General features: G+C 43.8%; 1 protein-coding gene across 1 annotated transcript in view; it reads left to right on the forward strand.

Annotated features, from left to right (window-relative positions):
- The window catches only part of CDC42SE1 (CDC42 small effector 1), a 53,247-nt gene that overhangs the window by 20,450 nt on the left and 7,075 nt on the right, over positions 1-25,722 (forward strand). The window contains exons 2-4 of the mRNA XM_033924146.1: positions 3,284-3,611; positions 11,094-11,204; positions 20,992-21,078. Coding sequence (XP_033780037.1) covers positions 3,558-3,611; positions 11,094-11,204; positions 20,992-21,066 — 240 coding nt within the window. The 5' untranslated portion in view covers positions 3,284-3,557 and the 3' untranslated portion in view covers positions 21,067-21,078. The remainder of the gene's footprint in view (positions 1-3,283; positions 3,612-11,093; positions 11,205-20,991; positions 21,079-25,722) is intronic.

Genomic DNA, 25,722 nt, shown 5'->3' on the forward strand with positions numbered 1-25,722 from the left:
AACCACTCCTGTATCATGCCAAGGTAACCACAAGGGGGAGCAATAATTTCCCCCATTTCATATCCCTCCCTCCGCCCCCATCACAGCTAATCTAGATCAGTGGTCTAGACCAGTGATTCCCAACCCTGTCCTGGAGGAACACCAGGCCAATCGGGTTTTCAGGCTAGCCCTAATGAATATGCATGAGAGAGATTTGCATATGATGGAAGTGATAGGCATGCAAATTTGCTTCATGCATATTCATTAGGGCTAGCCTGAAAACCCAATTGGCCTGGTGTTCCTCCAGGACAGGGTTGGGAACCACTGGTCTAGACAATACATCGACGATTCTAAGCTGGGGGAGGGGAAAATACACTCGGGCTCCTTCAGAAACTCTGCAATCATAGGCCCTGAACCTGTCCACTAGGTGTCGCCCTTAAGCCAGAGCACATAATTTTCCTGCTGTATGTGGGGTCTCTAACCAGTCTGGGGCGTGGGATACCCAACTGGGAATCAAACCAGGGGCTCTTCTACATAACAGTACACAGTACATGGCACCAGCCAGGCCACATTCAGCTAACTTAACTTTCTTGAACTACACACTTGCCTTCATCAGGCAAGGATGGTGTTATATGGATTCAGAAGGGAATCACAGTGGTGGCGGAAGGGGGGTGGAAAGGAGTAAGGTGACGGAACAAGCTCAGTGATGTTTGGTAGATAGTCCTTGCTCATTCTAATTTGTGTCTAATCATTTTAATTTCAAAAGTCAGAATGGCTTTTTTTGTTTTTGAAACATGTTCCTCTGGGTTTAGGAAAGAGAGAGATGGTGGACCCTGGAAGAGGGGAGATGCTGGACTATATTTGGGGTGGAGTGGAGTGACCAGGAGCACGGCTGACACTTCGCCTAGAGAGTGTCATATACCTATGTGTTGCTTTGTACTTCTCAATGTGCACATTTTTTTTCCTGCCTTTAACTTCTGACCTATTTGCACTGAAAGAGGAGATGGAATTTGGACTCTTTGAATGATTTACCTTTGGGTATAAAAAGCTGTCTTGGTAAAAACAAAAAAAATTCTTGTAAATCTTGGGCAAACCTAAGACACCAAGCGCCTGAAAGATTTCAGAACAGAAACATAGAAACAGACGGCAGATAAGGGCCGCGGCCCATCAAGTCTGCCCACCCCAATAACCCTCCCTACCTTTCCCTGTGAAGAGATCCCACGTGACGATCCCATTTTGTCTTAAAATCAGGCACGCTGCTGGCCTCAATTACCTGTAGCGGAAGATTATTCCAGCGATCAACCACCCTTTTCGGTGAAGAAGTATTTCCTGGTGTCACTGTGTAGTTTCCCGCCCCTGATTTTCCACGGATGCCCTCTTGTTGCTGTGGGGCCTTTGGAGGGCATCCGTGGAAAATCTTACAGTGTCTGTTTGAATGTCATTTGACAGGTGCTTCTGTATCCATTTCCTGAACGAAAAGCAACCTTCGGACCTCTCTCGTATTCGCTTTCGCTTTCTGTTCCTGTCGGGTGTACTAAATCTTGGGGAGATTCTCAAAAGCTTGCTGTGCAAGGCAGACTGGTTGTAGCTAGGCCGCTCAGCCTCCGATGCTCAAAAGGGTCCTGGGGGAGGGCTTTCCCCTATGCAAATGCGTTACAAGAATCCCATTAGTCTTAAAATAAGCAGTCCCTGTAATGCGCAGAAGTAGAGTGGCCAGATTTTACGATTGTCAAATCCGGACACCCTGGACCCGCATGGGTGGACTGCCTCCTGCTCAACGAGATCGAGAGGAGGCTTTTCAAAACCCGGACAGAGAGCCAGATCCCCGGACATGTCCTCAAAAGGACAAATTGTAGTTGAAGACAGACATTTTCTGCACAGAACCCTGGGTGGGAGCGCTGGTGGCATGGCTTTTAGAACTGGGAGGGCCTCTTAGTTATTTATTTATTCATGCATTCAGTGTTCTAGCTCAGAACAGTCTACATGAATTTATTCAGGTACTCAAGCAGTTTTCCCTGTCCCAGTGGGCTCACAATCTATCTAATGTACCTGGGGCAATGGGGGGGTTAAGTGACTTGCCCAGGGTCACAAAGAGCAGCGGGGGTTTGAACCCACCACCTCAAGGAGCAGAGGCTGTAGCTTTAACCACTGTACCACTTAACCCTTTCAGGACCAAGGGACATATTTGTCCCATAACTTTAAAATCCTATAAATTTTGATTGGGATAGTCTACAGTTCTAAATTTGATATGTACGGATTCCATATGATACTGCCTTTATGTAAACAAACTGGTTCCGACATTCATTCATTAGCGTCGTTGCCAGATTGACGAGAAGATTCACTTGCCACACTGTCCATAAGCCAGAAGTGTGATTTTTTAAATAAAAATAATGATATTTCACAAAAAAAATCAATTTTTTGGCATCTGCAAGCCCTTTTTACCATAAAAATGTCGTCAAAACCACAAAAATTGGCCTACGATCCTTATGGTCCTGAAAGGGTTAAGTGCTGCATTCGTTTGGCAGAGCAAAACACGCTCTCTCAGGGCCCTCTTGATTTTGGAGCCAGCAATGTCGAAGGGAGGTGGGCCATCTGGTAGGCATGAAAGAACTCTCGGGCAGTGTAACGCCGTCCCACCGAACCATGAGTTGAGAACCGTTTCCAGCCCCGTGGGAATAGTGGGCCAGTCCTGGTTTTTCATCGCCACTCTGATCCAAAGTATGCAGGGATTTTGTAGTACGGAAAACTGTGCAGCCACAGCCCAATATATTTAAGGGGTGGCTACTAGATCAATAGTGTTAGGCCGTTTGGATTATCGTAACATCGTTTACTTGGCCAGAACAAAAATGACCATCTAACTCCCTTTTATGGGGAACTGCATTGGCTGCTGGTTGTGGCATGTATTAGTTTTAAGTTGGGTTGTGTCTGCCCTAAAGTCTTGTTGGATCAATCTCATGCTTTTTTTTTTGTGTTTTTCCATCGGTGAAGGGTTGTAAGTTCAAAAGATTTCATGAATGGATGCTTTCATATCAGGCTGCCAGTTGGGACACAGAATTTTAAACTATCTCTTATGTCTTTCTCATATCTGGAATTTAGAAAACGTTTGAAAACTTACTTATTCTCTAGATTTAGGGTAATTCAATTCCACGATGATTGCTCGGTTGTAAGTAGGTGTAATCTTTTGTGAACCTCGTAGATCTGCAAGGTTACGCGGTCTAGAAGTTGATTTTTATGTTATGTTTGAGTCCGGACTGGCTGCTGGTGGTCATTTCCTAATCATCATTTTTGGTTTCTCTTCGAACAGGCCCTTCTGACGAGCAATCCTTGGAGCCAAAAAACAGTACTGGTGGCCTCTGAGCATATTTGAAGACTTACACAGAGGAAAAGACAAGCTTCGTCTTAACTCAGTAACCCTCCTATGGAGTGACCTGCCAACCTGCGTGATAACAGTTTTTTGTTTTTTTTTTGGTGGAAAAACATTCTCCCAGCTTTGCAAACCCCACAGGGCAGGGGGGAACGGAGGAGTTGCAGCGGTCCTTGAAAGCTTAAGTGGAAGCAAACTGGACACGTCCGACAACATGAGTGACTTTTGGCACAAGCTGGGCTGCTGCGTGGTAGAGAAACCACAGCCTGTAAGTAACCCTTGGCCCGGGAGCCTACATTGAATGGTTTGTAGCAGTTTGATGTCTTTAATACACTACAGTGTCATCTCTTCTCTCCAGTCTGTGATACAGACTTTCACTAGCCCACCCAGTGTATGCTGGAACTTGTAGTGTTTTCAGATGAGCAGGGCTAGATTCCAGAATGTTCTTCCAGCTCATGAGTCATTATGATCTTGCAGAATAATTTCACAAGCAGCCACTTTCTGAGAGGGACTGGTTCTGTAAGCCTAGTTTTTTTTCCTTGTTTATGGACTTTTGAATGTTAAAATGTATTTATTAATTTTCCAGTGTGCACAAGTGAAATCCTCATCCCTCCCCAATTCCCCTTATCCTCCAAACTGAAACAAAAGGGGTCCCGAGGACAGGAAACAAAATCTTAGTCAAATAAGTTCAGTAGTCGACTTCTAGCTCCCAAATCAAACAGAATCTGCGGCCTGGGCCCGTGTTCAAGTCTGAAAAATGCCGCCTCTCCAACGAAGCACGTGTGATCGTCAGTGATCTCCGGTGACTGTAAGTCGGGGGTTTTCTGGTCAGCCATTGGGACAAAACTGCCTTCTTGCCCAGTAACATCACTCCAGCCACAAAAGCTGAAAGCCCTTTGGGTTTGGGAGAAGCAATAGGTATAAAGGCCAAATAGCGCTCTGGGAAGTCGGAGTCCAGAGAGAGGTAGTGTAGTGACCCAATCGCTGCCAGAACTGAAGAATACTAGGGCAGGACCAACACATATGCCCCAGCGGGGCGTGTGCTTGAGTACATTTCGGGCATTGATGTACCTGGGTGATGCCCATCCAATAGGCTCGCGTGGGCGATATATAAAGGCGGAGAACAAACTTAAGCTGCAATCTTTGGCTTTTATCCACAGATGTAGCAGGAACATACCTGAGATAATAATTGCGCCCTCATGAAATGCAGAACTATACGGGGTAAGACTAGGACTGGATTAAAAGCCAGTCCTGAGAACTGGGTATTCTGACCTCGCTCTCACCCTCTCCGAATCCCAGTGTTATTTCTCTCCTCTTAAATTTCCGTCCCATGTTGCAGTACCCCTTAACAACGAGGACATAAAAACATTTTGGCTTTTTCTCATGAAGCTGTAGGCAGGAGGAAAGCACTTTGGCACATTCCTGCTACCTGCCTGCGGGAAAGACGGGTAACGGGACATCATGCGCTTCTGGGAAAAAGGATTAAGGGGTGCCAATCTCTCCCATCCTGCCCCCCAAAGAGATGCACAAAATAGCCCAGCTGGGGTGCTGTAGATTCTGAAGACTTGTATAGAACTGGCTTCTGGCAAGGGCAGGGGAGAAAGAGTGGGTAAAGCTAGCAGCTGCTCCGACCTGCTGTTGAACGCTGTTTTCCATGGAGGAGTGGGCGCCCCGCTGGATGGAGACCAGGGCCTGCGATGAGGTTACATGGGGACTTGGCAGTGACCCCCAGCTTGTGATCCTAATCTATTTTCCGTTCTCTCTGAAACAGAATGAAGAGAGGAATCTTGTGTAAGTACTGGCTGGCTTTCTAACATGGGACCAGCATTTGTCCAACCGGTTTGAAGTGGGGGGGGGGGGGTGGAACTAATTTAACCCCTTAGTGGCTAGTGCTCTTGGAGAATTGCTCACTGAGCTAAGTCTGCCGGTCTTGCCACCTCTCAAAACACCCTACATTCTTGCATATCCGCTGTACCTGAATGTAACTCGCCTTGAGCTGAAAAAGGCACGAGTCAAATCTAAATAAATGAATGAAAATCAAATAATCTTTCCCATCGCAGAGGAAGAGGTTAAGCTTGTGCCACCCCACCCATTGTAGACACCATGATAAGCTTGCCAACGCAGGAGGATTAAACCATGTGCTCGAGCAGTTCTGCAGGCATTTGGGGTCCCTGAAAATGTATATACCGTATATTACCTATAAGGTTTATATAATAACAGGCATAAAATGTTAAACAAACATACATAGTTCAATTTTTGCAGAACAACACTTCTTAAAATATGACCAATAAGCACCAAACAATTTTCAAATCCAGTTTGCATAAAAGATTCAACTTCAAAAAGTATTCCCAAACAGTTGGGTTTTTAACATTTCCTTAAAATTCATTCTGGCAGGGGATTCCACAGCTTTATACCCGCTACCGACAACATGGTCTCACCAATCTTGATGTGGGAGATTAGCGTCTTACCCTCTGAGCATAGTTTCATGCACCATTAAGGGGAAAGCCTGTTATTTTGAAGAGGTGGGCCTGCCGACAAGAAGGAGTGGGCATCATTTTTACCGGCTTTCTTCAACAAAGTACGAGGGGGGGGGTCCTGATCTGAACCCCCCTCCAGCCCACCAGGGCCTTCTCTTCGGGACTTGGTGGTAGGGGGCATTGGGGGTGTAGAGGGAGGGTCCAGGTTGTCAGTCAGGGATATGGGGTGGTCCAGGTGGCTAAGGAAGGATGGAGTTGGCATCTCTCTTGCTGACTTTTTTTTTTAAGATGTTGAGGGGAGTCATTTTCATGGGAGTGGGGTTTGTGTGTGTGTGTGGGGGGGGGGTCCGGATGGCATGGGGACAGGTGTTGTGCGTGTGTAACACACGCACAACATCTGTGCCCATTAAAAAAAAGAGAAAAAAAGTCTTCCTGCCCCAAACAGCTGAGTGGCATGAGGCTGCTTTGGGGTTTCCCCTGCCAGCTCTGCGCATGTGTGAAAGTTGCTTTTCCAGCGGCTAGTGGGGTGGGATTATGTGGCTGGCCTCTGTGAAACTAATTTGCATGCATAGTTGGTTGTATAGTGATTGCCATTTTAAAATCGGACAATGAGTCGGCCCACAGCGATCCACTCGGCTAGAGCGACCATTTTTAGTACATCCGAGCCTCAGTTCAAGGCTAGAGACTTTTGGGCCAACCTTGATTTTGAACTTATATTCCAAAGCAGTGTGAAATTTGTAGAACCTGATTTTTTCCGTTTGAAAGAAGTGCTGCAAGTCCCATAATGGTCACAAATCCCAAATCTCCAGGTTTGGACTGGGCAATTTGGCCTCTCTGAGTTTGAGACCCAGAGAGGTTAAGTGACCCGCTCAAGGTTACAGAGTGAGCATTGGGAAGTGGGGAACAAAATCTTATTAGGCTACATCAGGGGTGTCAAAGTCCCTCCTGGAGGGCCGCGATCCAGTCGGGTTTTCAGGATTTCTCCAATGAATATGCATGAGATCTATTAGCATACAATGAAAACAGTGCATACAAATAGATCTCATGCATATTTATTGGGGAAATCCTGAAAACCTGACTGGATTGCGGCCCTCAAGGAGGGACTTTGACACCCCTGGGCTACATTGATAAGGTCCAGAGCATAAACTGGCCTAATCTAGGACTGGTTTAAGCTTCATTGAATGGCTCCATATCTTAAAGGATGGGCTGATCCAGCCCTGGTTTTACCCCAGTTTCTCTAAGTAAAGCAGGCATTTTAACTCCAGAGGAAGGCGCAGGGGGGGTCAAAACTGGATCAGTCTCTCCCTTGCAATGTGATGCTGGATCCTGTAAAGCCACCTTCGTGTGTCGCAGCCGCTGGGTTTGAAACCGCTGCAACTTGCGGACTTGTCAGATCTTTGGTACAAACATCCTGCAGATGCCGAGACAAGCAAGAGCGAAACTGGTGAAAAAGAGGAAGTTGTGTTCAAAGCAGAGCAGTCACCAGAGAGCGGTGAAAGGGAAGGGAGGGGATGGCTGTAACTCTTCACTAGACCAAGCGCACACTTTTAAAAATGGACTAACGCAGCGACTTCACTACTCTGCTACCAGGGCACTCTGAGCTTGTCCGTGGATGCCACTCTGGGGAGCTGATTGAGCCTGACTCCTGCTGAAGCATTTCCAGTTCCTGCCATATGTAGGACTGTTCCCAATTTCCTCTTCCGTACTGCATCAGTGTGCACTGCTCTGTCTGGCAGCCTAACAGCACTTAATTTGTTAAAACTATCTTCTTTGGTTAGTGGGCAATTAACCTGTAACTGCAGCCTCTTGTGTTTGCACTTGGGCTGCCTCCCAGATAACAATATACACGTCTCCCTCCGTATTCGCTGGTGATAGGGGATTAACAGAAACGCAAATACAGGAAAACCGCAAGTAACTTTTTCATATGTTGTTCGCTGTTTTCTATCAAAAACCATCGTGAATAGGGTGAAACCGCGAATAACATGGCGGGAGACCTGGCCTGTTCCTGAAGGAGAGGCAAAACACGGTGAAGAAAGTGCCGGGAATCAGCTAATTTTTTTTTTTTTCTGTAAATCCTTGGAATCGGCGATTTCTCTATGCAAACTGATGTAATTTGGGGGAGGAGCCAGCAAGCTAAAACCGTGAATAATCGAAACCGCGAATACGGAGGGAGAAGTGTACTGCAAAGATAGACCCTCTTTTTACAAGGCAGTCTGGAGCAGTCAGTCCCTGACCATAGTTATCAGCACAGGCTCACGTTAAGGGGCAGAGTCTCAAGACTTAAATCTGTCTTTTTAAAAAAAAATTAATCTCTATTAGTTTCATGCCTTTAATGTGCTCGCAAAACCGGTTCCAGCAAAGCCTGCATATATTTTAGCAGCGGATTATCAAAACGGCTTACAGAGGTCTTTTCCGCGTTTTCTGGCAGTCTCCGATACTGCCATGCAAATGTAGTACAACGAGGTCATTAATCCTAAAATGATCACTCTGAGTGATCCTCTAACCTCGTTGCGCCACACAATAAAGGGGAACGTTTTCCACGAAGGCTCCTGTTAAGACGTGCTAGTTGACCACGAACTCATGCTATTTTTTAGCCCAGGTCCCATTTGACGCAGTAGGCCAAACTGATAACCCTTGGAATTATTAATACTAGACGGCAATTGATTTTTTTCTGTCACAGCCCCCCAAACTTGGAACTCGCTTCCTATTCACTTGAGGGAAGAACACAACTTAGAAAAATTCAAAAGTAAACTAAAGACGCCTTTGAAAATGAGCCATTTAGTCTTCCAACCAATTTGACTTTTTCTCTCTAATTTTATTGAAGTAATTTTTAACTTCCCTTTCCTTCTGTATCTCCCTTATATGTCTCTTTAACTTTTAAATAATTTGTAGTTCTTATCCCTCTCTTCCCTTATGTTCTTAGTTTTGTTACGTTTGACAATAGTCTTGTCAGACCTGATTTTTGTTATTCATTGTATTGTTCCCCACATTTTGTCATTTTATTATTATGTACATCGCTTAGAATTATGATTAAGCGATTAATCAAATCTCCATTAAACTTGAAACTTGAATATTCCAGAATTGCTAATTAATCGCCCAAGGTAGCTCAAGTTACTTTTTTTTGCATTTTTTCAGTCACCGGCCCTTCAATTTGGAACTCTCTCCCTCCCTGGAGGACCCCCAGGCCAGTCGGGTTTTCAGGATAACCCTAATGAATATGCATGAGAGTGATCTGCATATAATGGAAATCTGCTCCATGCATATTCATTGGGGCTATCCTGAAAACCCGACTGGCCTGGGGGGGTCCTCCAGGACAGGTTTGGGAACCCCTGCTCTATACCTTAGAGCTGAGCGAAACTTGCAGAAATTCAAAAGCAGTCTAAAATGCTTGCTTTTTAAAGATGGCCATAATTGATTTTTATACACGTATCTACTCCAGCCATTTTGAACTTTTTCCCTTTTCCTATTGTATTTTCCTTTTATGTATTCTTTCTATAAAATTGTAGTTCTTCCCTCTTTTCCCATTGTTTTCAAGTCATAAGTATGTTTGTTTAGTTCATGTATGTCTAATAATTAGTTCATGTATTAATTTAAAAATGTTGGTCTCCAAGCTATTTAGTTGTGTATGTCCAATAACTTAAAATGTTCGTCTCCCAGTTATTTTTAAATACAACGCTTTGTACTTTTGGATAAGCGTTTAATCAAAACTTAAATAAACTTTGAAACTATCAGCTGCTGAATGAACACATCCTGAACTTTGTATTCTAATTTCTCTGTGCAGTAGCGTCGAACCGATGTGACCCGTCCAGTAGCAGCTAACCAAAATCTTATGTCTGGCAAGAGCAAAAAAAAAAGAAGCAGAAGAGGCAAGCCTCTTGGGTTCTCACCCTCTCCGATCCATTAAATGATATGGAAAGCCAGGCTTTGGAGAACATGTGTGCATCTGCGTCTGCTACTGCTGGCAAGACTTCTGAAGCCTGGCGCGAGCAAGTTGTGACACATGAAATATTACATGGGGATGAGTTAGGGATCAGCTGCTATTTGACTCTTCCCAGAGCTTACGAAACGTCAGGCCTCGTTTCAGTGATAAGTCATTTGGAAATAAAGGTCTGTAAGCAAATATTTATTCCACTAAAAGTTAGCACCTTACCCTCCCTTCAATGGGTCAAACCAGAATGAGCAGGTCAGCGCAAAAAAAAACCGATCTAGTCTGAATGTAAAAGTTATTTCTGTATGGAGCTGTGTTTGCTGTACATCGCCTTGGGTGGATTTCTTTATAAATGTGATTGATTTTATTTATTGGAACTTGCCATTAGAATGGTTTGGCTGAAAAGAATGGAGCTTAGATTACTGCAACTCCCCATACAATGGAATTACTCGAAAAGAACTATGTCGTCTGTAGCTCATTCAAAATACGGCAATCAAACTTATCTATAAGGTTGGGAAATATGATCATGATACTCCTCTTCCGCAAGAAGCTCACTGGCTACCCATCACCCACCGCATCGCCTATAAAACTGTAATGCTGGTCTTTAAAATCAACTTACGCGTCTTCCATCTTTTCTTGATAAACTCATCATTCCCTCTTGCCCTCCCCGGACCCTTAGATCGGCTGATCAGAATTTACTGACCAAGAATTCTACTACACTAGAAAAACTAACTTTTCCATTGTAGCTCCAACTTTATGGAACGCCATGCCACCTCAACTCCGCCTCGAAAATTCACTCGACAAATTCAAGACTACACTAAAAATGTTCTTATTCCAAGCGTCTAAATATTTCCTTTCCAACAATCTGCAAATTAAACACGAACCGCTTTTAAGAAGCCATCCCCATTCCTGGTGTTTTATCCTCCCCCCTTCCCTTTAATTAATTTGTTTTTAATGATGTAATTATTAACTTCCCCTCCCACTTTCCCCTCAAGCTCATGTTCGTATTTGTAATTTGTCTATTTAATGTTCACATTTCCCCCCCCTACAAAAAAATGTATTTTAACCTTTCATTTTTAGCATTGTAAACCAGCCAGGTGCACGTCGATGGTCGGTATATTAAAATTAATTAAACTTGAAAATTATGAGAGTGAGGGATTATAGTTAGAGGGTGGGCTGGTCACTTTTGGATTTTATTTGCGGGATAATTTGGTTCTACTCAAGGATCCTGTCCCCATAGGGCTTAAAATATTGGTTTCTTTTGTTACTTCTGTTTTCTCACTCTACCTGTGAGCTCAATGCATGTTTATATTTTCTATCTTTTTCCTCCCCCCCCTAATTTTAGAAGAAGAGGAAGAGACGGATCGACCGTTCCATGATAGGAGAACCAATGAACTTCATTCATCTGACGCACATTGGGTCTGGAGACATGGCAGCTAGTGACGGCCTTCCCATGGTACAGTGCGGTTTCTTTCTTTCTAATCTGGGTGGGAGTAGAACAAGGCTGAGATATATAGATACAAAAAAAAACCCCAACAAGGAATAGAAGAAAGCCTTTGACATGTTAAAACCCTATTATACGGAGGGCATCTAGGTTGGAAATACAAAAGACCTGCTGAATTTGGAACATTTTACACCTGTGCAGGGTCTAGAAAAGTTGCCCACAATTGAGCATCTGAAATTAGGCGTGAATTCCATTTCGGTTTCTGCTGATGGTTGGAGGGGGGGGTGGTAATCGGGGTATACTTTTTCATATGTGGTGGGAATGTCCGATCTTGGGCCCCTATTGGTAAATTGGTGTTTCTCTCTCTGCCTAAGCAGGCTGCAGTGGCGCTCTTGGGGGGTGCGGGTTGAAGGAATCACTGATGATCAGGACAAATTGGTCTACTTGGCCTTTGTAGCCGCCTGGTTTCTGCAGTTTTGTTTTGTTTTTTTTCATCACTGAATTCAGTTAAAGTTTTCACATTTTGATATTAGGCTTAAGCTTTTAGAGAATGACATGGGGACAAAGTTTGTCCCTCGTCCCCGCAGGCTTGGGCTCTGTCCCTGTCCCCACTCCTTGATTAACTTGCCTACTAGTCACACTGTTCTTCCGCATTCCTTACCGCAGCCGTCTCAAACTCAAACCCTTTGCAGGGCCACGTTTTGGATTTGTAGGTTCTTGGAGGGCTGCAGAAAAAATAGTTAATGTCTTATTAAAGAAATCAGATTGTGTCGCACCTTATCTTAACTTGTATCTCACCATAAGGTAGAAGATAGATGAAATCACCTTGTACTTAATTGTATGAACGCTTCGTTGGTCCAACTTTTATTGTGTATTCACACTCTTTTTATTTTAATTCATTTTTTATCTTTTAATTTATCCTTTATAATCGGTATTTTTCAATGTAAAAAAAGCGGAAGAACATCACTTAGCTTTATAGTGATCTGTCCTTCATTATTCATTCACCTCTCCCCACATGCACGTTGTAAGTTTGACACAGGCTCCCTCAAATGTTTTCCCTCGACCCTGAAGAAAAGTTTCATCTGAAACATGCATGTCGGGTATATATTGGCAAGATTATTAAAGAAATGACAACTTTGCATGAGGTAAGTACCTACAAATCCAAAATGTGGATTATCTGAAATTATCAGAAGCAATTAAGGAGATATTTATAAACTATAGTTTATAAATCTTTCCTTAATTGCTTCTGATAATTTCAGCTATGCACAGCTGAAAGCAGAAAGTGAAAAACTATCAAAGCATTAACTGCAAGAGACAAGATTTTGGACCAACTATTTTGAGGCCCTCGGTATTATAAAGAATGATTCTTTATGGAAAACTTGTGCCTTAAGTGTCCGGCGGTTGAGCTCGCAACCGCCTTCGGGTCTCACCTCCTCCAGCGCCAGACGCACGCACAAGCTGCACTGCCGCCAGTGGTTACCTTACGTTCTGGAACGTTGCCCGCCTCACTGCTGTAACCTCACGCAAGCGCTTTCCTGCGTCTGCGAGCGATTGGACTCCACCTCACAATCGCGTACAGACGCAGGAAAGCGCTTGCGTGAGGTTACAGCGACCACCGGACACTTAAGGCACAAGTTTTCCATAAAGAATCATTCTTTATAATACCGAAGGCCTCAAAGTTTGAGACCACTGAACTACAGTACTGGGTTATTTTAGGAATGCACGGGAGGCTGGCAGCAGGGTAGTGCCACCCTGTGGAAGTTATGTCGGGGAAAAGTTTGGCTTCCTCGTAGCATTTGTAACAAATTCTTCAAACCATTACATGGCCCCAAAAGTTACACTTCTTGCAGCAGCAAGGGGTATTTTTAAAGTTATTTTGGGAAGAACCAGCCCATGTGGTGCACTTGCAAAATGCAAATTAGGTTTCCAGAACTTAGGCCTAGATTCACTAAACCCACCGTTGTAGGGTGATCCGTGGCCGAGTCTTGCCGAGCGACTGATTCACAACAGCTTCAGCGCGCAAATGATGCGATTGGACGCACGCCCTACGGCGATCGAGACGCATGCGCAGATCATCCTTGTTGGTTGTAGATGCGATTTGCGCCTGTGCTTGCTCTTCGCACAAGCGAGGTCAAAGGGGGAGCGGTGACTGCAGTTTAGCTGGCCCTATGAGTGGGCATTAATAAGGAATCATTTCAGTTTGGCCTGGGTGCAGCCAGATGATGTGGAACAGAACACGCTTTTAACCTGCGGGTTAATCCCCGAAAGGATTTCGAGATTTTATGGCCCGGACAATCCTCTTGGGAAAGAAAACAATATTACATTGTTGGATCACGTCGGATCCGCCGACAGTGTCACTCTGGAGAATACTGATGCTTCGTCAAGCGTCAATGGAAAGATTATCTTTGGCATCACTGGACACTCCTACAGGACGTACATTTTGTTCCGTTTGGGAACCCTTTTGGCTGACATTGACTCATAAAGCGCGAAGTAACTTATTGAACCCGTAATAACTTGATAGATAGAGGAAGGAATCTTGTTACCTAAGGATGTTGGGGGGGTGGGGGGATAGGGATGGGGAGGAAGAGGGAGGGGGGATGATTCGAGTTTGAAAAGATGTATACTGTTCTTTCTGTTATGTTATAAAACTCAATAAACATATTTAAACATAACCTGCGGGTTAAAACCACCGGCTCGCACTGCACTGTGCTTTTTGCAGAATATATGGATTTCAAGGCATCAGAGAGCAGGAGAGTCGTCGGGGACAAACTGGGATTTCAGGGCGGCAGAGAGCAGGAGAGTCGGCAGGGACAGCAAGCGACTGGTCCTCTGCAGTCGCTTCATTTTGGATTGGCAAACCCAATTGGTGTTCCTTCTTCTGTTTAGTCACTGAACTTTAGTGAATCACTGCCTTCCTACTTATGCGTGCCATTTCCCCTCAATTGCATGGGCGGATCGGATCGGGCAGAGGGTTAGTGAATCGGGTCGGGGAATGCTCGCAAACTGGTTGGGGACATAATCGGTGAGCACACCAGTCCCCTTAACTGTATTGCAGAAGGGGAAGAGATGTGTTAAAAGCAGCCCCTCTTTTAAAAATAAAAAGGTGATGTCCCTAACAGATTTCTCTCACTCCAGACCCTCAGACTCCTTTCTTTCAATTCTCCCCTTTTTGCAACAAATTTCTCTCTCTCTCTCTGTCCTTCTCACAAGCTCGGTGACTTTGTTTTCGCGGGACTGGACAGTTGCATGCGCCAGAGACATTTTGGAATGAGTCACAGATCATGGACTCATTTCCTTGAGAAACTTGTGGGATGTTATGATTAGGCTTGCCAAGACATTTAAATTTGAAAGTGTCTTGTGGAAAAAATACAACTATATCAGTGCAAGAGACCCTGGTGGGATTCCAGCCTGCTGGGGTTGCAGAGACCAAGATAAATCCTTTAGCAGAGAATATTTATTTAATTTTTTAGCCCTTCCTCCCAAAGGAACTCAGAATCAGGTACTCAAGCATTTCCCCTCTCTGTCCTGGCAGGCTCACAATCTTTCTCATGTACCTGGGACAGTGGAGGATTAAGTAATTTGCCCAGGGTCACAAGGAGCAGCGTGGGGTTTGACCCCACATCCTCAGGGTGCTAAGGCTATACTGTGGTTCCCCCATGATTTTCAGGGTAGGTCCTAATATAAGCCCTACCCCCCAAAATGGTTCATAGTCAGTCGCCCGCTGACAATTTGGCGCAAGAAAGAAGCGCGCCACGGGAAAACTTAGTTTTAAAGAGCTCCGAAGCGGGGTGTGAGTGGGGAACTCCCCTACTTTACTCCCCTACTTTCTATTTGGCATGGCATGTGGGATCTCTTCATGGAGGTAATTAGGGGGTGGGCCATTAGGGTGGGCAGACTAGATGGGCCGTGGCCCTTTTCTGCCGTCATGTTCTATGTTTCTATGTTTCTATGTTACTGTTGGCGCTGCTGTTGGGGGGGGGGGGGGAGTTGGAACCCTCCATTATAGAGAAAACTGAACTTTTTTTGATTTTTTTGCAGCCCCCCCCCCAACGGCAGCGTGAACTCTGTGCAGTAAAGTGGGAGGATTCCCCCCCCCACATCCCCCGTCGGAGCTCTTTATAACTAAGTTTTCCCGTGGCGCACTTCTTTCTTGCGCCGAATTGTCAGCGCTCGATGGTTGGCGCGCGATTATCCCGTCACCCCCCAAAACAACCCCTCGTTAAATAAGATCCCTCCCTCCCACCCCTTTGTACACCAGAACCCCGCCAACCCTCCCACCGTGAGCCTTATCTACCTCCGAAGCCTTCCCACTGAAATTCTGTAATTTCAACCAACTTGTCTGATGCAGAATAAATTCAAATAGCATTAACTTAGCAAAAGAATAAAAGCAATTGTTTGCTGCTTTTCTTTCGCCGTTTGTATTGTCAGTTAGTTAACTTTTATTATTGATATTCGATCGTTATAGGATTTTACGTATTAAAAAAAAAAAAATGTTCTCTTTTCTTTCTTTTTCTGTTCTTGAATGGGGTTCTTTTCTAAATTGTTTTGAAAACCGCTTGGATCCTTTTTTGGCATATACAGTTTTTAATAAACATAAACCTATGGAGGCCACATTACCGTAAAGACGTGCTTAGAGTTGAGACGGTTCAGCGAATGGCCACTAGGATGATCTCGGGGCTCAAGGGTCTCTCGTACGAAGAAAGACTAAACAAATTGCAGCTCTACACTCTAGAGGAGCGCAGGGAGAGGGGGGACATGATTGAGACATTTAAATACATCATGGGACGTGTCGAAGTGGAAGAAGACATCTTCTTTCTCAAGGGACCCTCGGTCACAAGGGGGCATCCGTTCAAACTCAGAGGAGGGAAATTCAATAGTGACATAAGGAAGTATTTCTTCACAGAAAGGGTTGTAGATCACTGGAACAAGCTTCCAGAGCAGGTGATCAAGGCCACCAGCGTTATTGACTTTAAGAATAAATGGGATGCCCTAGTAGGATCCTTACGAGAGTCGAGTTAAGGAACTAGGTCATTAGTACTCAGACTTAATGGGGTGGGTCAGTAGAGTGGGCAGACTTGATGGGCTATAGCCCTTTTCTGCCGTCATGTTTCTATGTTTCTATGTCTTAGCAGACTTCAAAAACAGCCAACCAGCAGAGAGAAAATCCTAGTGGACTTTAAATAACAATAACGTTGATTGTAAGTAGATAGGCAGGCGTCATTCAGAAAGAAGGGCTCCTTTTACTAAGGGGTCTTAACGCACGGAATAGCGTGCACTAAAATGATGCATGAACTAGCCGTTACCATCTCCTCTTGAGCAGGCGGTAGTTTTTCGGGGAGCGCGCACTAATCCAGCGCGTGCGCTAAAAACGCTAGCGCACCTTTGTAAGTTAAGACTCGCTAATGTGACGACTTTGCTGTTGTAAAAAAAAAAATAAAGCCACTTAGCTTGAGTTCCTATAGGTTGTTGTTAAACCGATCCCCAAAGTAGACGAAAAATCTTCGCCGTGCCGTTTGAGGCTCCGCTGTAGCAAGTTAGTACTTAATGCAATCCGACGGGACCCGTTTCGCCAGTGTGGCTTCTTCAAGGTTTTTGAATTTCATAAGCTCTTCCTGAGCTGAATCGGGTCAGGCGTGTTTCAAGTAGCTGAGCATTTTTGGGGGTAACTAATCCGGGGAGGGGAGGTGTTGCCAGCTTGTATTTTTGCTTTGGAGAATATCATTTGAGTCTTCAAGCGGTAATAATAATAACTTTATTCTTCTATACCGCCATAATCGCGTGACTTCTAGGCGGTTTACAACTGAAGAGAGCTGGACAATCAGCAAGTTACAATATGCAGATAGTGAAATTACGGTATACAGAATCTTAAAAGTGCAGGTCTTGCATGCTAATGGAAAAATTATTGTGGGATCTGAAAAGAAATAAAAGAAAAAAGCCCTATTTTAGGGAAGCATGACCCTTTTTATTAGCGCATCTTCGTAAAAGGGCCTCTTAGATTATAAGTCTGCTGGGACCACCGAAATACCCACCATAGCTGATTGCAGTCTGCCTTGAGCTAAATCCAAACTTGACAAGGGGTTTGGATGCAAATAGCCACATCTTTAATCTGCACTGAGTTTTGAACACTTCCGTTCCACTGAGCTTCAGAAATCTTGCATTCAGCGAATCCGTTTAGGAAAACCATGTAAATAATATGCTATAAGGAATAAATCAACATGTACCATGGGACTTGAAGAAAAGATGTAATAAATCAAAGCAACCCTAAAAGGCCCTACCAAGCCCAAAGATGGAGAAATCAAAATACGAATGTTCTCCATTAAAGACAAAAGCCAACTAGGAAAGGATTGCTTTCACTTTTCCCTACAGGGGCTGGATGAGCAGTTCAAGGTGTCAGGCAGTGGGTGAGCCTGCAATGGAATGCATTTGGTTGCAGAATTCACAGAAATATTTGTGATAATGGCAGTACGTAGGGACCGAACAGATCAGGGCATGCTCCTATAGAAGGTTCCAAGAAGCTGGTTTTCTGTGCCTTTTTTTTTTTGCTGTGTAGGTTTAGACTGTATTTACAAGGCACTGAGGTCAATTTTGGTCAAATAACACTTTGCTTGGGATTCAGGAATGTCTTTCTCTGCTCCGTGTGTGTAGTAGAGGTCTGAACGGGGATTGCAGGAATCCCGCAGGTCCCACAGGGATCCCTCCAGATCTATGGGATTTCCATTGGGATGGAAACGGGGTTCCCAAGGCCTACCTAATGTTCCGTCGATCCAGTTGCTGTTTACCATACATCCACCAGTTGGGGAGACAGAGCTGGAGCTTGATGTTTTAGGGTTTCCAGTTCAGTTGTGATATTCATATTTCTATCTGTAATTTGTGATCCATCGTTCTGTATTTGGTGAAGGTCTGTCTGTGTGTTCTGGCAGATGTCTGACTTTTTGTTTTGAGTTTCTGTAAAACTCAATTAAGCTAAAATCAAAACTGTCAGAAGTAATTGCTGCTTTTTATGGGGACAGGTAACTTTAAGGGGGAACGGAGGAGATTCCTCGCAGGGTCAGGCGGAGATGGAGGGGATTCCTCACGAGGTCAGGCAGGGATGGAAGAGATTCTGGTGGGTACAGGCTCTCTAGCGTGTAGCCTGGTACCCATAAACTGAATGGAGATAATCCTTTTCGCAGCCCTAGCTAATTGTGTGTTTCATGCCAGTTTCCAAGATCTGGGATAAATGCACTGTGTGTATATTTGTGACTTTAGCAGTGACTTGGTTTCATACCTGACATCTCCTGGTGGTTTTGCCTCAGACCTAACAGTAAATCTAAACTTATTCTCAGTGCTTTCCTAAATCATTAATATCAAAGGGAATGCAGTGGGGCTGGTGAGGCTTTAGATGGCATACAGGGGTGATAGCCATGGTGATGAATCCTATGTAGTGGTTAAAGGAATGGCCTGACATCAAGAAATGTTCACAATCTGGACACTTGGCCACAGTGGAACTGGCATTCTATTCCCAAGCTTTGTGTCAAAACTGGTTTTTGGTGATAATTCTAAATGAACGCCAGTTATGATATTTTACAATTATTTTGGGGGGTGTTCATGATATTTGTTGGTTGGGGTTTTTTAAAAAATTTATATTTATTAACATATAACCAATGATGTATGAATTTTTTTGTCTTTTATATTGCTGATGTTGTATTGGCTGTTTGTGATTGTACACTGTTTTGGCATTGTATATGAAAAGCAGTTGAGCAAATATGGATAAACTAAACTAGATCTCGGTACTGGATAAGAACATAAGAATGGCCCTACTGGGACAGACCGAATGTCCATCAAACCCAGTATCCTGTTTCCAACAGTGGCCAACCCAGGTCCCAAGTACCAGACAGAAACCCAAAAAGTAGCAACATTGCAGAGCTGCTGAGATTGTGATGTCATCATGCCTCATTCCACCAATGCCTAAGAGCCAACTTCATCATTGATGTCACAATGGCTTGATTGTCCTAGACTTGGCTCGCATAAGAAAATAAGAGTTGCTATACTGAGACAGACTGAAGGTTCATCAAGCTCAGTATCCTGTTTCCAACAGTGGCCAACCCAGGTCCCAAGTACCAGAAAGAAACCCAAAAAGTAGCAACATTCCAGAGCTGCTGAGATTGTGATGTCATCATGCCTCATTCCACCAATGCCTAAGAGCCAACTTCATCATTGATGTCACAATGGCTTGATTGTCCTAGACTTAGCTCGCATAAGAAAATAAGAGTTGCTATACTGAGACAGACTGAAGGTTCATCAAGCTCAGTATCCTGTTTCCAACAGTGGCCAACCCAGGTCCCAAGTAATAATACAGATTTTATGCTGCTTATCCTAGGAAGAAGTAGTGGATTTCCCCAAGCCATCTCAATAATGGCCTATGGACTTCTCTTTTAGGAAATGATCCAAGCCTTTTTTTAAACCTGCTAAGCCAACTGACTACCAAGACTCTGGCTATCCAAAGCTGTGTGCAGACTTTTCTCCTGCTGTACTTGCAGGAGATGTAATGTCCCAGTTTAAAGGTTACCAGTAATTTTCTACTTGCAGTTTTGGTTGGCATCCTGCTCTGTGAGCTCAGAACCTCTTGGGGCTTATTGTAGACGTTCTGTTCCCGTTTTCAGTGTCTGAAAACCAGCATTTAGACATCTGTATTGTATGGCCATCCAAATACTGATTTTATAAAGTCCGAATATAGACGTCCAAAACTGTTGTACGTTAATATGGTAAGGGGGAGTGGTCTGGGTGGAACTAGGGAGAAGCCAAAAGATAGACCGCAACTCCTTGTAGCATATTTAGATCTGGTACTTGGCACTTTTAGGTTACAGAAAGGTGCTCCAATTGAGCAGTTCTCCACTGGGAAGTCACAGTAAATGGTAGAGGAAATCATGGTAAATATTTTTCCCATCTCTGGAGGGCTTACCATTACTACTATTATTATTTCTATAGCGCAGGGGGAACAAAACAGAAAGAAAAATGACAAAAAGCTGCAGTGGGACTTGAACCAGCAACTCTGGATCTCTGCAGGCTGTTCTAACCATTAGGCAACTCCTTCACAAGGGCATTTGGGTGGCTGCCACATAGACTTTCATGGCCCTTGTTTTGCCCTGTTCATAGTTTGGACATTTTGGTTTGTAAAATGCAGGTTCATGCTGGATGTAGCCAGCACTTGAACGTTTGTTTTTCATGTACTGTACTTTAGAAAAGACTGTACAGCAGTGGATCCTATTCTAAAGTACATGAGACTTGGACATCCTTATTTCTAAAATTTTGTGCTATCCCCCGAATTCTATCGATGGCACCCATATTTACCCGCCCAATTGGCACATGTTTCCAAGGTACACACCCAAATTAATTGCTTAATGACATCAATAATTGGGTAATTATTGATGTTAATTGGCACTCATTAATACTATTTTGAGGACAGTGCATCCATATCTCGAAAAGGGCATGGACATGTCAGGAGGATGTTCTGAAATTTTGCGTACATAGTTATAAGATTCTGGGTAAGTGCACTGGCATTTTTACCAAGCTTCAGCAGGTGAAAATCTGAAACCCAGAGCCAGGCACAAGACCCATGCTTAAGCTCTATTCTCTAAAGGGCATACACCCTTTACAGAACAGTGCTTAGTGATTTTTTTTTCCATTGCCTAAAGTATTAGCGCATTTCTATTGCTTGGTATGGGACAAGATTGAAGAACTAGAATGATGGAAAAAGAGACCGTAGCGAACTGAGAGCGGTTTAATTGATTTAACCACTTTTTCTGTAATGTGCTTGCAGGCAGGCGCTATACAAGAGCAGATGAGGTCCAAGGGTGGGCGAGATAGACAATGGAACAGTTCCCGAGTGTTGTAGCTCTTCTGAGCAGTAAGTTGGACCCTTCCTTAAATTTTGATATACATTTTCAAATGTGACCAAAAGCGCAGAAGTTCTCATAGTGGCAAATGGCACAGGAGACCAAACATTGTTCATTAAGTAATGGCTTCTGAAAGGGTGGAGTATATTACAGACCTTCCAAAATGCACAGATTATATAACCTGGCGTTAGCATTGTTGCATGTGTTCTACCCTTTCTCTGTGCACTCGTGCATCTGTACATCACCACACATCTAAACAGCTTAACCTCAGCCGTAAAACACAATTTACAAGGAACGTTGCTGGGCAAAACATTATATAACTAGACATATTAAGACATAAATCAAAGATGCTGCCCTTAAAATATGTGGGAAAGGCCTTATGAAAGCCCAGATAAGAATCTATGCTCACAAGTCATATAGAACCCGTTCCACCACAGATCAATACTAAAGAACACATTTCTTTAGGACCAGGAATGTGTAAAAGCCAAAGCTGCATAGAGCACAAGGAGCAGACATGAGTAAATACAGATAAACAATCTTTCATATGTTGCAATAGCTTAAACTCTCCGGTCAGGATCTTAAACTCAATCCTAAAGCCCATTGGGGAAACAATGAAGGCCCTTTGATACTAGGGAAATATAATCTCATGGCTTCAAACTATGAATGATCCTAGCTGCAGGATTTTGAACTCATTACTGCTGATTTAATTGTTGCTTTACACATGCCTATCAACAAATTACAGTTATCTAATTAAAAAAAAATACCCCCAAAAGAACCCAACAGATCCACAATGAAATACGGTGAAGTCAAGCACAAAAAAAAAGAGACTGCGGAGGTGATGTTCGTGTTGCAGGAGTTTATTTAGTCAATAAAATTATGAAGAGTCACATTACAACAGCAGAATCCACATATACTTTAAAAGATGGGGATCCAGCATGGTCCGTGTTTCGACTGAACCGTCTTCCTCAGGGGTCCAGAGATATTTCAGTTCAAAGAAAAAAAGCCAATGTGGATGTAAAACAAAATATGCAGGACAATCGTGATCCTGTGAATATGAAATTATGCAAGCTTTAGATGCTACCACAGCGAGAGAGAAGCTGCTTGAAGATCAGCTACGACTGTAATAAGGCTTTTGACCAAAGTTGGTAAAGCCCAGTTTATTTTGCAGGCCTTGACATTTATATCAAAACAAAATGCAATTATCATCTCCTGATGGCCCATAAATTTTGGACTTTTGTGACCTTATTTTTCTTTAAAGCTGCTTCTGACATTAAAGCGTGGAAGGAAGGCTGGTTCTGATTGTGATATAGTGTTGGTAGCATCTTGCAACAAAGCCCCAGATGGCTTCATGCAAGTGGTGTGGAACATTGCGTTCCAAATATTCAGCTGGAGCTCTTGTAGAATCTTACATATGACTAGGACTATAACTTCCTTTTGTCAGTGAACAAGACTGGAGGATGGACTTGAATTCTTCTGGATATGGAGTTTGCTTTGGACTAGATAAGGTAGACTTCATGGGAATAAGGTCCCAATGATGTGAACATTGAGAATTTTGAATGGAATTAACATATTCTGGAGAATTCAGACAGGTGGTGAAGAGAGGAGGGAGAAAAATGAGGAATTTTCTGACCCTGACCTTGTTTTAAAGGGTTCTGTTGAAGGACTAGCCGACATGAAGCTGATTGAACAAAACATCTGTATTGTGATTTTAATTTTTACTCGCGATTAATTGCACAATTAAAGGAAACAAAGAAACATGATGTCAGATAAAGGCCAAATGGCCCATCAAGTCTTCCCATCTGCAGCATCCACTACCATGTGCTTGTCCCACACTTTCTTGAATTCAGACAAAGTCTTTGTCTCCATCACAGCTACTGGGAGACTATTCCATGCATCTATCATCCTTACTCCTGAGCCTATCGCCTCTTAACTTCATCTAATGCTCTCTCACTCCGGCGCTTCCTTTCAAATGAAAGAGACTCGCCTCATGTGTATGTATGCCACCTAGGTATTTAAACATTTCTATCGTATATCATCTCTCCCGCCTTTCCTCCAAAGTATACATATTATAATGTAGACTGACAATTTTAGTAGCCTTCCTCTGCCTCCCCAACTGTATCACACCAAGCTGCTCCTTTCAGAAACCTATGCACCTTCATGCGTTGTAATTCTCTTTTGTGTGGCTTACCGAAGACAGCACTTAGAGCATTTCAAGTAGCTCAGAACACCGCAGCTAGGGTGATAGCAAGATTGCCTTGCTACTCCCATGCTACACCTGTACTAGCCAAAATTCACTGGCTGCCAGTCAAATGGAGAATATAATTCAAGATATTAACTTTGGTATTTAAATCTATACGCGGCTTATTGCCTAGGGTAATTGCTTCTTCTTTGCAACCTTACTCTCCTTATCGTTCTTTGAGATCACAAGGCAAAGAATATTTGGTTATTCCCTCAAAGCACTCTGTTACCAAAATTGTGAATTGAGCTCGCATGTTCAAGGAGCGGGACCATCATTGTGGAACTCGGACCGTCATTGTGGTATTCGTCTGATCACCGACTTCCTAGCTTTTAGAAAAAGCTTGAAAGCCCACTTCTTTTGAATGGCATTTTCTGACTTGGAAATTTTATGCGATTCTTATTTAGTTATTGATCTGAAGTTTTTTTAAAATGCATACTATATGGTGACATTTTACTTTGTTCTATTTAAGTCTTATTATGTATGTAATGGTGTCATCCGCATAGATATTTGATATGCGGATTATAAATGTTTTAAATAAATATTTATTAGTCCTTCAAGCAGATTGGTGAGGTAAGATTTCCAAAGATGCTGCTGTCTAATTGAACTAGAAATCTACAAATCCTGGGTGCCAGGTTACCATGATTCCAAAAAATTGAACAAAGGCACAGGGTAGAAACACGATGGAAGGTGTTATCTGTGGACAACAGGCAGATATTCTCACATGGGTGACGTCAAACACGGAGCCCGCTACTGACAGTGGTAAAAGTGTATTGCACTTTCAGTTTTTAGAAACTTTGCAACTGCCCGAACCGCGCATGCACAAGTGCCTTCCCATCCAACGGCAGCTCGCGGTACCTCAGTTTAGTAAGCAAGCTAAGAAGCCAACCAGGGGAGTTGGGAGGGATGTGGCACTTCAGAATTGTACACAATATTCTAAATGAGGTCTCACCAAAATATCCTTCTAGCCTTCACCGCCACCTTTTCAACCTGTTTGGCTACCTTAAGATCATCACATACTATCACACCCAAGGCCCACTCCTCTTTTGTGCACAAAAGTTATTCACCCCCTAAACTGTACTGGTCCCTTGGGTTTCTGCAGCCCAAATGCTTGACCTTGCATTTCCTAGCATTAAATTTTAGCTGCCAAATTTCAGACCATTCTTCAAGGTTCGCTTGTATCTTTCACTTCCACCTTCAAACCCAACTTCTCGCCTACTCTGTCTTCCCTGACACTCTCCCATGATCCAGCAACTTTCTCTATCTTCCACCCCCAACTCCCATCATCTCTCTCCCCTCCAATTGCTCTCCCAGGTCCATTATCTCTCTTTCTTCACCCAGGTCCAACAATTTCTTCCTCTCTTCTGCAGCCTCATGTTAACATAAGAACATAAGAATTGCTGCTGTTGGGTCAGACCAATGGTCCATCCTATCCAGCAGTCCGCTCACGCGAAGGCCCCAAGGTCCAGACCAGTGCTCCAAATGAGTCCAGTCTCACCAGTTTAGCATGAACTTGTCCAACTTTGTCTTGAAACCCTGGAGGGTGTTTTCCCCTATAACAGACTCCGGAAGAGCGTTCCAGTTTTCTACCACTTTCTAGGTGAAGAAGAATTTCCTTACGTTTGTTTGGAATCTATCCCCTTTCAACTTTAGAGAGTGTCCTCTCGTTCTCCCTACCTTGGAGAGGGTGAACAGTCTGTCTTTCTCTATTAAGTTTATTACCTTCAGTATTTTGAATGTTTCGATCATGTCTCCTTGCAGTCTCCTCTTTTCAAGGGAGAAGAGGCCCAGCTTCTCCAGTCTCTCGCTGTACGGCAACTCCTCTATCCCCTTAACCATTTTAGTTGCTCTTCTCTGGACCCTTTCGAGTAGTACCGTGTCCTTCTTCATGTACAGCGACCAGTGCTGGACGCAGTACTCCAGGTGAGGGTGCGCCATGGCCCAGTACAGCGGCATGATAACTTTCTCTGATCTGTTCGTGATCCCCTTCTTGATCATTCCTAGCATTCTGTTCGCCCTTTTCGCCGTCGCAGCACATTGTGCAGATGGCTTCATGGACTTGTCGATCAGAACTCCCAAGCCCCTTTCCAAGTACCGCCCCGGACATCCTGTATTCGTGCATGAGATTTTTGTTCATTTCTTTTCTTTCCTCCCTTATTCCCTCTTTAATCTGCTCCTCTGTGCATCACCTCTGCTGCCAGTGACCAATAGAAGATCAGGTTTAAAGGTAGAGCTGAGCAAGAGATTGAAAAGAGGGGAGATGCCTAATCCTGAGTGGGAGGAAAGGAATGGAAGGAGAGATTCTGGGGTGAGCATTGGGAGGAGGCAGAGAGATTTGCTAGACAACTGAAGGAAGAGAGGGAGGAGGAAACAAAGAGGTACTGTACAATGAGAGGGAGGGAGGGAGGGATGGAGAGAT

This window comes from Geotrypetes seraphini, chromosome 16, assembly GCF_902459505.1.
Source record: "Geotrypetes seraphini chromosome 16, aGeoSer1.1, whole genome shotgun sequence".
Taxonomy (NCBI): Eukaryota; Metazoa; Chordata; class Amphibia; order Gymnophiona; family Dermophiidae; genus Geotrypetes; species Geotrypetes seraphini.